Here is a 15814-nt window from a genome sequence, read left to right on the forward strand (position 1 = left end):
CACAATCACACAGCTAGAAATACGGGACCAAAATCAAAGCCAGGAAAAGTCCTTCAAAATCTGCTTCCACTAACGATTTTTTTTTCCTGACTCTGCATTCTAAATATTTCTCCAAAATGCCATTCCCTTTTTGGGATCTCTGCTTTCATTGTGTTGAGATATATATAACACTTATCATTTTAGTCTCCTTTTTCTTGCCCTCTCCACACGGCACATGGGATCTTAGTTCCCTGACCAGAGATCGTACTTGCACCCCTGCACTGGAAGCATTGAGTCTTAGTCCCTGGACAGCCAGGGACGTCCCCATTTTAGCCATTTTTAAGTATATGGTTCAGCGGCATCAGATATACTCATATGTTATGCAACCATCCCCACCATCTGTCACCACAACTTTTTCATCTTCCCCAAAACAAATTTTGTCCCCATTAAACACTAACTCCCCATTCCTCCTCCTCCAGTCCCTGGCAGCCACTTGTCTACTTTCTGTCTATAAATCTGACCACTTTAGGTACCTTGTATGAGTGGAATCATACAATATTTGTATGATACTCAGCATAATGTCCTCAAACTCAATCATGCTGTATTCGCAGCATGTGAATTTCCTTCCTATTTAAGGCTGAGCACCATCCCATTGTGTGGATAGACCCCATGGCGCTTATTTGTTCATCCATCAATGGACACTTGAGTTGTTTCCACCTTTTGGCAAGTATGAATCACGCTGCTTCTATGAACACAAGCAGACAAATATCTCTTGGCGTCCCTGCTTGCAAATCTTTGGGGTCTGTACCCAGAAGTGGGATTGTATGATCCAATGGTGATTCCAGGAGACTGGGTTTCTTGGTTAGCTTTGCCCCCTGAGTTTTGCAAGTCACCCACCACCCTTTCCAGTGTCCTGTGCATAACACGGAGACAGAAAATCTTTTTCTCTTTGAATTACTATAACCATGACAATGATAAGTATCTTAAGAAGGAGATGTCACCTTCTATTAACTACTGCTACTGCTGCTAAGTCACTTCAGTCATGTCCGACTCTGCGACCCCATTGACGGCAGCCCACCATCAACTACAAAGGTGGCTTTATAAGAACTTCCCTGGTCGTCCAGTGGTTAAGAATCCGCCTTCCAGAGCAGGAGACGCAGGTTTGATTCCTGGTTGGGGAACCAAGGTCCCATATGCTGTGGAGCAACTAAATCTGGTCACTGCAATGAAGACCCAATGCAGCCAAAATTAAAATATGTATATATATTTTAATATATATATAATATAATACAGTAGAAGATGGAGTTAATGAGGGTCTGAAAGTGCCAGGGGTAGCTATAAAAAAATAATAAAGGTGGTTTATAAGTTCCCCATATTGTTGCCTGGAGAGGGAGAAAAGAATGAATATCTTTTAACCACCCATAAGCGCATAAGCTTTTATGGTCTCTAAGCTAAAATACGCCCTACTGGGCTGCTGTGCCGTTCAACCATCTTTTGAGCACTCTTACATGTTTAGCGGAACTTTCTTTAGTCAGATAGTGGTCATTGATGAGTCCCGCAGGAAAATGAAAAGGGAAGATAATGTTAATCTGCTGACACACATGCTTGGGATATGGAGAGCCAAAAAGAATTGCTTCATCAATAGGCTTTCTTATCAGAAACACTTGGCACGCTTCACCAAGCAGTTAAGAGTCTTTTTAAAAAACATTATCATCCGTGGTATGATTTACAGGCAATGGTCTGTGCTCTTGGAAGGAAATCTGCTTTTTCAAGCCACAGCACAAGTGAAGTAATGGTTTGTAACTCAATGATTTATAAGCTAGACTCTTAATTTTCATTTTCTATTATCCCAAAGACATTGCCCGATGAAATCACATCCTGCTTCTGTTTTTTACATAATACTACCCGTGGTGGCACTAGTGGAAAAGAACCTGCCTGCCAATGCAAGAAATGTAAGAGACATGGGTTTGATCCCTGGGCCCAGAAGATCCCCTGGAGGAGGGTATGACAACCCACTACAGTATTCTTGCCGGGAGAATCCCATGGACAGAAGAGCCTGGTGGGCTACAGCCCATGGGGTGGCAAAGAGTCAGACACAACTGAAGTGACTTCGCATGCACCTCTCACAAAACAAGACCACAAAGTCTTCTTAGCATTATTAATTGCATCTTTAAATAATTTTTAAAATTTACTTTTGGCTGTGTGGGTCTTTGTTGCTGCACGAGTCTTCTCTAGTTGCAGAGAGCAAGAGCCACTCTCCAGCTTCAAAGTAAGGGCTCCTCATTGCGGTAGCTTCTCTTGTTTCGGACACAGGCTCTAGGTACTCGGGCTTCAGTAGGCTTAGCACACAGGCTCAGTAGTTGCAGCCCCCGGGTTGCAGGCTTAATAGCGTGGTGCACAAGCTTAGTTTACTCCTCGGCATGTGGGATCTTCTCGGACCAGGGATCGAACCCATGTCTCCTGCCCTGGCAGGCAGATTATTTACCACTGAACCACCAGTGAAGCCCGATTAATTATATCTTTTTATCTTTTAAATGAGTGATCATTGGAGGACTAGCCTAGATATAATTAATAACACTTAGAATTAACAAAGAACTTAAACATATGAAACAAAGGGGCATGAGAGGCAACATTTAACTTAGATTAGAAAGGAATAAACTAAACAGAGAATGGGCAAAAACTCGGGATTGTGAAGCTTTGTAACCTTCACAGTAGTTGCTTTCACAGCATTTGGGGTCGGTGGACCCAGAAAGATGCTTTACAGACAACAAAAATATTCTTAAAGTAGTCCAGAGAACAGGTGTAGAATGGAAGCTTTTGCATTCCCCCTCTCCAAGAGGGGAAAAAAAAAAAAGTTTAGAAAGTTGTAGGGAGGTAGGGCGGAAAAGGCAATGGCACCGCACTCCAGTACTCTTGCCTGGAAAATCCCATGGACGGAGGAGCTTGGCAGGCTGCAGTCCATGGGATCGCTAGGAGTTGGACACGACGGAGCGACTTCATTTTCACTTTCATGCACTGGAGAAGGAAATGGCAACCCACTCCAGTGTTCTTGCCTAGAGAATCCCAGGGACGGGGGAGCCCGGTGGGCTGCCGTCTATGGGGTCACACAGAGTCGGACACGACTGAAGCGACTTAGCAGTAGCAGCAGCAGCAGGGAGGTAGGGATGGAGAAGGGCACGGTATGCTTGCCTGGAGAAACCCATGGACAGAAGAGCCTGGTGGGCTACAAGTCCATAGGGTACCAAAGAGTCATACGCGATGGAAGCAACTTAGCATGCACGCATGCAGGGAGGTAGGGAACCCAGATGGATAATAACAAAGAACCTGTATAAAGCCCTGACCCACCCCCTTTGACCACTAGAGGGGGCTATCCATGCATTTAAAGCCACATCACTTCATTTTTCCAAGTGAAATGATTTGATTTTTAACTTGCTTGATCCAAAATAACCAAGGACTTCATTTTTGACCACTCTAGCCATGTGACATAGAACGGTCAAGTTCTCAATGCTCAACAGCTCTTATTTTCTTAGGTAGAATAACTTTGGCATTTGACTCTGCCATGCTAATAAAATGGATCTGAGTGGTTTTCTTTAGTTTGGTTCTAAAATGTATCTACTCTAGAAATAGGTGAGGGCAATTGAGAGTACAAACTTCCAGTTACAAAATAAATAAGTCATGGGGAATGAAATGGACAACATGGGAAATACAGCCAATAATATTTTTAAAAGATGTGTATGGTGACAGATGGTAACTAGACTTAGCCTAGTGATCATTTTGTAATGTAAAGAAATATCAATCACTGTTATGCACCTAGAACACAATATTGCAGGAAAATTATACTTCAATAATAGGTGGATTATCAACTCTAATAAAGAAAATAGCAACACTATTTCTAGTAAAAAGTAAATAATAAAGCAAATTGTTCTTCAGTATGAGGATACATTCTTTTTGACAAGGACCATTTTTAAAGTCCTCATTGAATTTGTTACAGTATTTCTGGCCTTCCCTGGTGGCTCAGAGGGTAAAGCATCTGCCTGCAATGCAGGAGACCCGGCTTCAACCCCTGGGTTGGGAAGATCCTCTGGAGAAGAAAATCGCAACCCACTCCAGTATTCTTGCCTGGAGAATCCCATAGACAGAGGAGCCTGGTAGGCTAGAGTCCACGGGGTCTCAAAGAGTCGGACATGACTGAGCAACTTCACTTTCACAGTACTGCTACTGTTTTATGTTTTGGCTTTTTGGCAGCAAAGCATGTGGGAGCTTAGCTCCCAGAACAGGAATCAAACCCGCACCCCCTGCATTGGAAGGTGAAGTCTTAGCCACTGGACAGCCAGGGAGATTCCCTGAGAGCATTCTTTGTTTTAGAAAAGGAATATGAACATCTCTCGCTACTTCATGGTCTTAACAAATCCCCAAACTATCCAGAGAACATAAAACTCTTTAGTGTATGATTAATATTCAACTGTGGTTGGATGGTGTCACCGACTCAAAGGACATGAGTTTGAGCAAACTCCAGGAGATAGTGGAGGCCAAGGGTCTTGAAGAATCAGACACGACTTAGTGACTGAACGACTATTACAACAACATGAATGAGTCAGCAACTTCTAGACGACTATTCTTTACCCAGGAGGAAAAAAAAAAAAGAATCCCAGCTTGGCTTTTTTCCATCAAATAATTGGCTCTTTCCCAATTACTCACATAACTCAAGCTTGCTTAAGTAATGTCAGCTAACTTGATTATATTATTCAAGACTGAATCATGAAGGCAAATGAAATAGAATTAATTCCAAAGCAAACGTACCTATTTTTCTGTTCCATACTCAAGGGGGTTATTGAGTGATTGCTTCACCCCACTGGTGTGCATACTAAAATTGTGTTGGGAGCTTCCCAGGTGGCTCCGTGGGGAAAGAATCTGCCTGCCAATGCAGGGTTCAATCCCTGAGCTGTGAAGATTCCCTGGAGAAGGAAATGGCAATCCACTCTAGTATTCTTGCCTGGGAAATCCTATGGACAGAGGAGCCTGGCGGGCTACAGTCCATGGGGTCTCAAAGAGTCAAACACAACTTAGCAACTAAACAACAACAACAACACACACACACCATCTATCATCGCACTAAAATTGTGTCAGTATTCAGAGGCAGTGATCAGAGGGGCCCGAGGACTCCGGGAAACTTGAACACGTGTTCTCTGAGAGTGTGAAGAAGAGAAGAGAGAAGAGGCCCCAGGTGATGCTTCAGAGCTGATGAGGATCACAAGCCACTTCCCTGCAGGGGTCCCTGACAACACTGGCCTCTCGAGCCTTTGAGGATGCCCTGCACTGAGCACTGAGGTTGCCGGCAGTCTCTCTCAGGCTTCTTGCAGTACAAGGATCTCTCGAGGATATTGATTAGCACTTTTGTTGTGATGGAAAACACTTAACGCTGGAAAGAGAGTTGTTCACACGTCTCCCCGCCACTTGGTCTGAGTCAGGTCTGCACCTTGGCGAACGTGAGATCAGAACACAGGGGAAATCAGGAAGAGACCTGAGAATGTCAGCTAGCGAATGCCCTAGATGTGTGATCCAAGACGGCTGGAGTTCACGGACTCCGGTTTTTTTTTTTCCTTTCCTCAGAATGGCTGTTCTGTAAATATCACTTTTGTGTATTCACATGGGGCAGAAATTTCCTTTGGGGGACTTCCCTGGTGGTGCAGTGGTTAAGACTTTGCCTTCCAATGCAGGGGGTGTGGGCTCCATCCCTGGTCGGGAAGCTAAGATCCCACGTGCTCGTGGCCAAAAAAAACAAAACACAAAACAGAAGCAGTGTTGCAACAGATTCGATAAAGACTTTAAAAAGGCTTCCTATCAAAGCCATATATATCTAAATATACATTTAAAAAAATAAATTTCTACTGGGCCGGTCTGGCTTGATATCATCCCAAGCTCAGTCTCTGTAGGCATCTGGTCAGAAGGAGCCCCTGCCCTGGGGTCCATGCTTTAGACAGCCCCACTTGGACTCTCTTGGGGGCCATGAGGATGTGCCCACCTGGATCCCTGCCTCCACACTGTGCTCCAAATCCCTGCCCCCATCGTCACCAGAGGTTTCTCCCCCAACAGCCCCAGCCTCAGTACTTGGGCCCACACAGGCTTTTCCCAGGGTCCAGGTGCCCAGGAGTCCTGGATCGGACTATTCTTGTGAACCCAGAATCTTCCCTCTCCCCGTTGCCTGGGAAGCGTGTCACCAGGGTGTGCAGCCTCTCTTTACTGCAGAAACCAGAAAGGTCTCCCTGCTTCCGGTCCGGCCCAATGGGCTGTCCACTCACCCCACCGAGGGTTTCCTTCACTCCCTTATGACACCCCTCCCCTGAAAACTAGAGCCCCTTCCCCTCCTTCCTTCAGGCAGGGGGGTGCCAGGGTTGGCAAATGAAAATAGAAGGCACTTGGTTAGATGTGAATCTCAGATTAATGAATAAACGATGAGTAAGTTTTAGCATCAGTAGGTCAGATATCTGAAAATCAAACGTAACCATGCATTCTGCACTTCATTAGGCAACCTTATCTATGCGGCTCCTCGGGATCCAAGGGGCCCCTCTTCTGCCCCCCAACAACTCCTTGGGGTCCTAACAATGCTGTATGTTATGGGTTATCCTTATTTTTTCAAAATGACTCAGCACAGTGATAGGTGAAAGGAACAAGGACAAAAAATGGTCTTGATAAAGATCAAGCATATTACGTTCGAAGGCTTGGTTTATGGTTTTTCTTTAGTACGTATTTACTTGGCTGTGCTAGGTCTTAGCTGCAGCATGCCGAATCTTTGATCTTCACTGCAGCATGTGGGATCTAGTTCCCAGGGATGAAACCTGGGCCCCCTGCATGGGGAGCATGATGTCTTAGCCACTGGACCCCCAGGAAAGTCCCCAGCTCTGTTTACTTTTAACATTTCTTACCTAATAGATGAATTTAAGGCTATAAAAGTTTTTACTCATTTCCATCACAACTGAGATATGTTACATGGTACTGCCACTGCCATTCATCTCTGAATAGTTTGCACAGGCACTGACTTCCTGATTAGCTGTCAACCTGAAGGGGAAGGGGAGGTTTTGCTAGTTTTTTGTAAATTTCCAAGTGGATAGGATTTTTGTCTCCTTCTCAGCACCTTTGATTTGTAAGATGTTTTACAGTCAGATCGTGGCCTGCGGGATTTATGCATTTTTGGAATCTGATGAGATTTTCTCTCTGGCATAAAACATAGTAAGTTTTTATGAATGCTCCAAGACTGTTTGTTGGCACAAAGTTCAGAGACAGCTGATAGATTAAGTTTGTTAACAGTGATGGTTGATTTTTGTCTAATTGATTTGCAGGTTTCTGAGATATGAGGATTAATATGTTCTATTGTGGTTGGGAATTAATTTCTCACTGTACCTCTAAACATATAAACTCTCTCTTTCAAAGCTTTTAATTGAACAAAGGTACATAACTATTTACCTTGACAAATTATTCCCTGCATAAATGGATGCTTTTTACCTTGCATTTTATTGGCAAGGCTGCCACCACTGACTTTCTGTTAATATTTTCCTGGTATGTTTTTTCACTTTCTTATTTTCAACCTTTTGTGTCACTTCTTTCTTGTACATGGTCTCTTATAATCAACCTGTACACATATTTGTGGTGAATTTTACCATTCAACTTGAAAATGTCCAGAAACAGCAGAATTTAATCCATTCATATTTATTATAATGAAAACGGAAAGTGTTAATCGCTCAGTCAACTCTTTGTGACGCTATGGACTATATAGCCCACCAAGCTCCTCTGTCCATGGAATTCTCCGGGCAAGAATACTGTAGTGAGGTGCCATTCCCTTCCCCAGGGGATATTCCTGACCCAGGGATTGGACCCTGATCTCCTGCACTGCAGACTGATTCTTGAGTCTGAGCCACCAGGGCCTCACTATGATGAACACTATGTTGACATCTACTACTGCTATCTTGTTTTTTTAAGATTTTTTGGTGTGGGCCATTTTTAAAGTCCTTACTGAATTTGTCACAATTTTGCTTCTGGTTTACGTTTTGACTTTTTGGCCCTGAAACATGTGGGATCTTAGTTCCCCAACCAGGGATCAAACCTGCAACCCCTGCATTGGAAGGTGAAGTCTTGACCCCTGGACTGCCAGGGAAGTCCCTTGCCATCTTATTTTACACTTCTCTTTCTTTTGATTTCTTCTCCTGATGTGTACTGGATCAAATGAGCTGTCTTGGCAACAGTACATAGAAACCGATTCTTCTCCAAACACTGTTGGTAACAGTGATGCTGTGTGGCCTGCTAGTCGCTAGTTGAAATCTCCAGCTAATTCCTCACAGGATGTTAGGAGGACTTACCCTCTGGACTAAGTCCCTGAGTTTCCCTTGACTAAGCTCAAGACCTTATTTCAGAAAGGGAGGGGATATGCAAGGGCAGAGGATACTGTGGGGAACAGACAGGCTGAAGGCTCGAGGTGATTGCTTTAACCATGAATAGGGAGATATTTCCTTAATTTGGTATACCAAGCAAGTGAAGGGGGACACAGAAACTAAGCATGGAAGGGCACGACACCAAGTGATGCGAACAGGTTTATTTGAATCTAAGTACAACCTACCCCAGCACTGAGGCCCTCACTCCAATTTTACATCAGGAATTGCCTCTCCGGCAACTAAGAGCCAGACTCAGTTGTGGCTCTGGCATGTTCCATGCATGGAGCTGACTCCTCACGTGTCCAGCCAGTCCTTCTGAAGGACCCAGCTGTTCTCACCTGCACAGACTCTCTCACATTGTTCACAGGACTTTTCCTCTGAGCACAGGACACTACTGTAACACAGGCTTGCACTGAGCCCACTGTACACACCGACCTTTCACCTTATGCCAACAGTGTCTTCTTGCCTCACAACACAGCACAGGGTTACTTTTTTTTTTTTACCCGACTTTCAGGTCATCCCAGTGACCCACTGCTGTTCTGACCTCTTAGGTGTCCCTTTCCCCAAGGTCCCTGCACAACAAATAACTGTGTGGCTCAATCAGAAAGTTCTTCTCAATCAGTGTTCTTTATCCATCAGAGTCACAAGCTAAATTGAAAAGACTGCCTTCCTCGAAAAATGCCTATATACCACAGGTACACAAAACTCTGCATACAGTTTAAGAAGGTTCTGGATCTCTTTGAGACCCATCTATAGATCCTGGGTCTAAAAACTCAACATGACACTCACACTCTAATTCATGATGCAGAGAAGACCTGGGCCAAGACCAACTTTACAGAGGAGGAGGCCAAGTCAGGATGAACCCACTTTCTGAAGCAGTATGGGGGAGCAGGACTGACGGGGTACATGCAAAACAGGCTATAAATTGTGTAAATTTACCTGAAAATCAGTAAGAGCATCATACATGTGCTATTATCTTATTCTAAAAATGTATTTTAGTTGTATCTATTATACCTGTTTGCTGTTTAGTCACCAAGTCATGTCTGACTCTTTGCGACCCTGCAGACTATAGCCCATGAGGCTCCTCTGTCCATGGGATTTCCCAGGCAAGAATACTGGAGGGGGCTGCCATTTCCTTCTCCAATACTATACCTGCATCTGAACAATGAAAGCACTTTGGTTCAATGGGTCACAGTCCACCAAGACCTCCACTGACGCATGTGACAAACACAGTGCCCAGGAACCTCCGGAGTTGCTCGTGTGCCTCTTAATATTTTAAAATGTAAGGTGAGAATGATTTATTTAAAATGTCTTTGTGTCCTTCTGACCTCAGAATTACTCTACCTTATGCACACCAGGAGTGGGAACCAAGTGGTAACACCTGGAGGCCTCCCTGCCCGCAGGGTTTGGCTGATACTGGCTAGCGGGAGCTGGAAGCTCTCCCAGAATTTCTAAGGCTCTTGGCGTGTGTGTCTCAGGGCTGCCCTCCCCTGGCCCCAGAATTATTGATGTGTGGTACTTAGTTGTTTGCCCCACTTCCGTCTGGACACAGCATTTGGCCCTTCCATGAGTTTCCGTAAGACATCCGCTCAGACTGAGCATCCCAAGATTTCAGGGGGAAGGTCTCTGTGGTCGCGAGGGTCCATACAGGACGGCGTGCAACCAGACACCACCCTGCCCTGCTGGGTCCCTCTCTTCAATTCCCTTCCCAAGTCCACTCTGCATCTTCTCGTGTCAGACTATACTGGCACACTCGAGTTCTTTGCTTTCTCACCACGTGGAGCCATTCAGCCTTCTCCAGGTCCCACCCCAAATGCAGATGTCCAGACCCATCACAGTGTTCAACAGGACAAAAGGACTCCAGATAACGTGACTCATCTTCCTTAATAGGCAACTGGGATTAATAATAATTATCTGTTACATTATAAAGGTTAGGCACTTCAGGGGCTTTCCAGGTGGCACTGGTGGTGAAGAATCTGCCTGCCAGTGCAGGAGACATAAGAGATGCAGTCTCTATCCCTGGGTCAGGAAGATCCCCTGGAGGAGGGCATGGCAACTGACTCCAGTGCTCTTTCCTGGAGAATCCCATGGATGGAGGAGCCTGGCAGGCTACAGTCCATAGGGTTGCAAAGAGTCAGACACGACTGAAGCGACAGCACGCAAGTACTTTATATGTGTTTATTTCATTTTCTCAAGTATCTCCCAGGTTATTTTCAAAACCATTTTACAAATGAGAAACCTGAGGTTCAGAGAAGTTAAGCTCAAAGTCACAGAGTAAGGGCCCTATCACCTTCCACTTCCCCACCCCTCTTCATCTCAATCTGTGTACCAACTCGGCAATACAACTTATACTGATAACCTGCTTCCTGCCCTGTGATTGTATCAACCTCTTTCTCACCTCTTCTTCAGGGTTTGATTTCACCATTGAGTATTTTTTCTATCTTCTGATATTTGCTTTCACTTATTATTTTCAAATTGCTGAGGATAACAGCAGGTTGTACAGAAAACATTGCTTAATAATTTAAATTTGTGGGAATAACTGAACCAAGCGTTGGAAGGCCCCTGGGAAGGCATTGGGAAACTGGGAAGTGAGCCGTGACTTCTCGCTCTCATACCTGAACCCCCAGCAGGCACAGGAGTAACTTGATGGGTGAATGTGAGTGGAAGTGTGACCTCTCTGCCCCACCCCACTCACACTGAAAGGGTTATCTGGATTACTTCTGCCTCAACCAGAACTGGAGCATAGACTCACCCCAAGAGGCAGATGGATGCCAGACCCACTATCAGAGTGTGGCTAAGGTCTGGGCCACCACTTAGCTGAGAGGTGTCAGGCCTTAGCAGAGGGGGGTGACAGCCATCAAGGGCCACAGCAGAGCTTGCAAAGTGGAACAGAAGCCTATGGGCAGCATGCAGATAACTGTGTAGTCGCTCAGTCGTGTCCAGCTCTTTACAACCCCGTGGACGGATAGCCCGCCAGGCTCCTCTGGGTTGCCATTTCCTTAATACAAATACCAAAATGGGTCACACAGGAAACGTGAATTAATTGCTAACCTTTAAAAATAATTAAATTTTAAGTAAAAATCTGGATTGTTGGTTCTTCCTTAAAAGAGCAGACCATGTGGGACCCTGAGGCTTGGTTTCCATGATGGAAACCAACAGCTACCACTAAGCAGGCCATCCTCTCAGGAGGGTGGGCTTTCTCCAGTCTGCCAAAGACCTCATGATTCCTTGGTCAACCGCTGGTCCCCTGGGCAGGGCGTCCTCACATCTTGGTTTACTGGGATGGTCCCCGTTTAGGCTTGTTGTCCATGTTCGAGTATTAACAGCAACCTCTTCACTATATCATATGGTCACCTAGACGTAATGCACAAGCCCACTCCACCATACACACACACACACAGACAGACACCCCCATCCCCACCAAATCCATACCACTGTATGTCAAGCACAGAACCCTGTTATAAAGTGATTTTATTAAATTGATTTGGACATACTGTAGGTCAAATAATATTTTCCAAAGGTAACAATTATGGACTTTAAAGCTCGACGTAAAATTAGTAGCTTCAAAAGTGTTAGTCATATTCCCCAGCAACAGCATGATAAAATAATTCAACTATGTAGAAATATAGAACTCTAGGACTAGCTGGAAACTCGTAAATCATTTAGCCTAATGTCCTCATTTTGTATGTGAGAAAACTAGACTCAAAGATTAAGCGATTTTGCCCAAGCTCACATACCTAATAGTAATAAAGCTAGAAATCAAACCAATTTTCCCTAAAACTAAAATTCTATCAGTGATATTTCAACTGGCTCGCTATCAACTAAAAGTCTAGGCTTTTCTCTAATGCTCCACACTACTGTGACATGAAAGAGGGTTAAGACACTACAGTAAATCGTAGTCGAGGAATTCAGATCTGGAAGGGGCTTTATCAAATAACTAAGCCAGCCCTCTCTTCGCAAAAAGGAGGAAAATTACGTGAAGTGACTTCCCAAAGGCTTGTTAACAGAGCTATCCAGATGAAAATCCAGATGTTAACACATGTACCCCCCACCAAATCCCATCTTCTACCTTCACCCACTCAGTTATGTGCCCTTTTTAAATCTCCTTTATGCGCTGAGGTTTTAGTTATACAAAAACCCCTTCCAGTCAAACAGAAGAAATTAATTCAAATATGAAGAGAAAATCAAGCTTTGTTTCGTATTTCGGTGACTATTTCGGGTAGTTCATTTTCCAACCTCTCAAGACAGTGGACAGACACTGCTAACCTGATCACCCAGTTCAGAGCTTTCAAAAAGCCTTAATTTCCCCCAAAGACTTCCTGAGCAAAAACGACTACATGTGGGAAATCAACGAAAACAGGAATGAGGAGAGAAACAAAGTTCAAACTTAGTTGCTTTTTGTTGTCATTGGGGACTTTTGGTCTTCTAAACATTCCTGGGGTTCCTCCACATGAGTTTTTAATATCAATGTAGCCAAAAAAAAAAAGGGGGCCTATAAACTTCAGGATACTGAGGGTTCAGCATCTCCCCCACCCCGCTGCTCACTACACTCACCTCCGGGCAGCGCCTTCTGCTCCGCCCACTGCACACCGCAGGGCCCCCCACCTGCGAAAGCTGGGCACCTGTGCAAGCTGGGCACCTGCGCTCCACAGCCTTCCCGCACCGCCCTTGCCCGCACAAAGGCCTCCCTGACCGCTATCTACCGCCGCCCCCCACCCCCACCCCCCCACCGCTCTAAATCACCACCCTAGGTTATTTTCTCCATAGCACTTAAATCACTATCTCACACTACATTATTTGTTTACTTGCTTATCATCTGTCTCCTCCACCAGAAGTCAACTCCACGAGAGTAGGGCCCTTGTCTGTCTTACTCAGTGGTATCCCCCGCAAGGGGCACAGTGCCTGGCACATAGGAGGTGTTCAATAAATATTTGTCCAATGAATGAAGAAAGAAAAGGAGAGGTTAACAGAGACTTTCCTGCCTACAAAGGAACGGATATGTAATCCTACGCATTATTGCCCAAAATTACAGAAACAGAACTATTATTAGGGATGCCTCCTACCATCCGCTTCTCCTACAGGAAAGTGGCTCCACGTGTTACTAAAGGAGCCCCAGAGGGCAGTTCTGGATGGAGAAAAGTCCTAACTCCGCTCACTTCCTCCTCCCTATTTACATTCAGCTATTGTTCCCCCCAAAAAAACAAAAAAATATTCAAGTTAAAAATATGTGATGTAGCCACTAGAAAATTAAGTCTAACATAGTGACACAGTGATTAGCAGAATTCACAAAATTAAAGTTCAAGGGCGTGTATGCTTGCCAATGATTTTCTCTGATAGGCAAAGTGGCCATCATGAGTCACCTAAAACCTAAAATGAAATTTGATGCCATCTAGGAAGGGGTGGATATTTATGGGCATTTGGAGGATACACGGGTAAAATGAGTGCAGAAGCAATGGGATACATGGACAGATATGGAGAGGCTAAACCAAGTGGTAACCTCTGAAGTGCCAGAACACTACTTGGTGGGAGCTGGCCGTTTTCAGATGCATTCACCTGGGATCAAGAGAAGGAAGATCGTGAGTTCCTGAAATGGGGCAGTATCTGGGCTAACTTTTAGGTTAAGTGTAGACAGAAGGTGACTTGGGAGGCTGCGCAACCACCATGGTTTCCTGTGTATTCCACCAGAATCCCAGGAAATGCACACCCACGACTGGGACCTCACAGCCTGCCCTGGGCACACACTCACAGGAGCTCCAGATTCACAAGTTGTGCAACACACTTGGCATGAATCCAAAAACTCACCCTCACACATGCCTCCTGGAAAACAATGTTCTGCTGGGTCCTGCTGTAAAAATTTCTTGGATCAATGTAGGTATTTACAGGGTTTTTCCTTCCTAGTGGCACTTATGGGTTTTAAGAATTTTTTTTTAACTCTTAGCAAAACACTTTATATAACTGATATTTTGAGATGGTTTCTCTCCTTTGTGTGCACTCTCTGGTGGATGCAGAGGCTGGTGCTCTGACTGAAGGCCTTCCCACACTCATCGCACTTAAAAGGTTTTTCCCCTGTGTGCACTCTCTGATGGATGCAGAGGCTGGAGCTCTGGCTGAAGGCCTTCCCACACCCACAGCACCTATAGGGCTTCTCCCCGGTGTGCACTCTCTGATGGATGCAGAGGCTGGAGCTCTGGCTGAAGGCCTTCCCACACTCATAGCATTTATAGGGCTTCTCTCCTGTGTGGACTCTCTGATGCATGCAGAGGCTGGAAGTGTGCCTGAAGGCCTTCCCACACTCTTCACATTTAAAGGGCTTCTCTCCGGTGTGCACTCTCTGATGCATGCAGAGGTTTGAACTATTGCTAAAGCCCCTTCCACACTCACTACAGACATAGGGTTTCTCACCTGTATGAACTCTCATGTGAATCTGCAGGTGTGAGCTCCAATTGAAGGCTTTGCCACACTCGTAACACTTATAGGGCTTCTCCACTGTGTGGATTTTCTTATGTCTGTTAAGTTTGGTCGTAGTACTGAAATCCTTACCGCAATCGTCACATTTATAGACCTTCTCTCCTGTGTGGTCTCGCCAATGAATATGAAGTTCTGATATATGAAAGAAACCCTTGTCACACTTGTCACATTTATGGGGCTTCTCAGCAGTGTGAATTTTCTGATGCATAAAAAGATCTGCTCTCTCAGAGAAAAACTCCCTGCACATGGGGCACTTGTAGATCATGGTTCCTATTTGGTATCGTGATTTAGAGATTTCCTTACAAAGACTACAGTTACAGGCGGCTGTCTCAGAGTCTCTCATTTGGCCATGGTGGCGTTTATCTCAAGCTGGCTCTATGTGGGAGGTCTGAGGTCGGCCTAAGCTTTTCCCTGCCTGTCTTTCTATGGAAGGTTTCTTCCTGCATAGTGTTCCTCACTATTATTACTGGTTATAAAGTGACATGTATATCCACATCAACTCTGGAACTCATTAACACAGCACTTTCTTTTAGATCCTGAGCTGTCAACATTCCAAGAGGCTGCCAGGGTGCAAACCTTTGTGCTTTTAAGCCCCTGGAATCTTCCTCTTGCAGAATAATCTCGTTCGTCTCACTTGCAGGGAAAGGCCTGCCCAGTGTCCCCTGCAGCCGAGGGCGCGGTCCTGCGTGCTGGCCTCGGTCCCCGGGAGCCTCCCCTTGCAGAGGCACTATGACATCCTGCTTCCTTCGCATCAGACAGGAGCCTCCCAGGAAGCAAGCACCGTGGGTCCAGGCGTGTCAACCCTTCCTTGTGAGGTCTCCCTGCACAGCTGTTGCTCTGGTGGTCTCCTGTAACAGAAACGTAAACACATACACTGAAAATGCCTTTCTCGTCCAGAAAATTGCCATGGATTCTATAATTAATTTCCAATAAGCAAGACAGTG

The 15814-nt window shown here is 45.1% G+C and overlaps 1 protein-coding gene across 6 annotated transcripts in view; it reads right to left on the bottom strand.

Moving 5' to 3' along the window:
- Window positions 1-11856: 11856 nt before the first annotated feature.
- ZNF664 (zinc finger protein 664) overlaps window positions 11857-15814 on the bottom strand; it is a 36080-nt gene continuing 32122 nt past the window's right edge. For 5 of the 6 annotated variants that reach the window (XM_069557669.1, XM_069557667.1, XM_069557668.1 and 2 more), the window contains one exon: window positions 14151-15718. In XM_069557669.1, the coding sequence (XP_069413770.1) occupies window positions 14350-15213 (864 nt within the window). In that variant the 5' untranslated portion in view covers window positions 15214-15718 and the 3' untranslated portion in view covers window positions 14151-14349. Of the gene's footprint in view, window positions 15719-15814 lie in introns of all 6 variants that reach the window. The other variant, XR_011249926.1, reaches the window with a different exon arrangement.

The sequence above is a fragment of the Ovis canadensis genome, chromosome 17, assembly GCF_042477335.2.
Source record: "Ovis canadensis isolate MfBH-ARS-UI-01 breed Bighorn chromosome 17, ARS-UI_OviCan_v2, whole genome shotgun sequence".
In the NCBI taxonomy this organism is placed as follows: domain Eukaryota; kingdom Metazoa; phylum Chordata; class Mammalia; order Artiodactyla; family Bovidae; genus Ovis; species Ovis canadensis.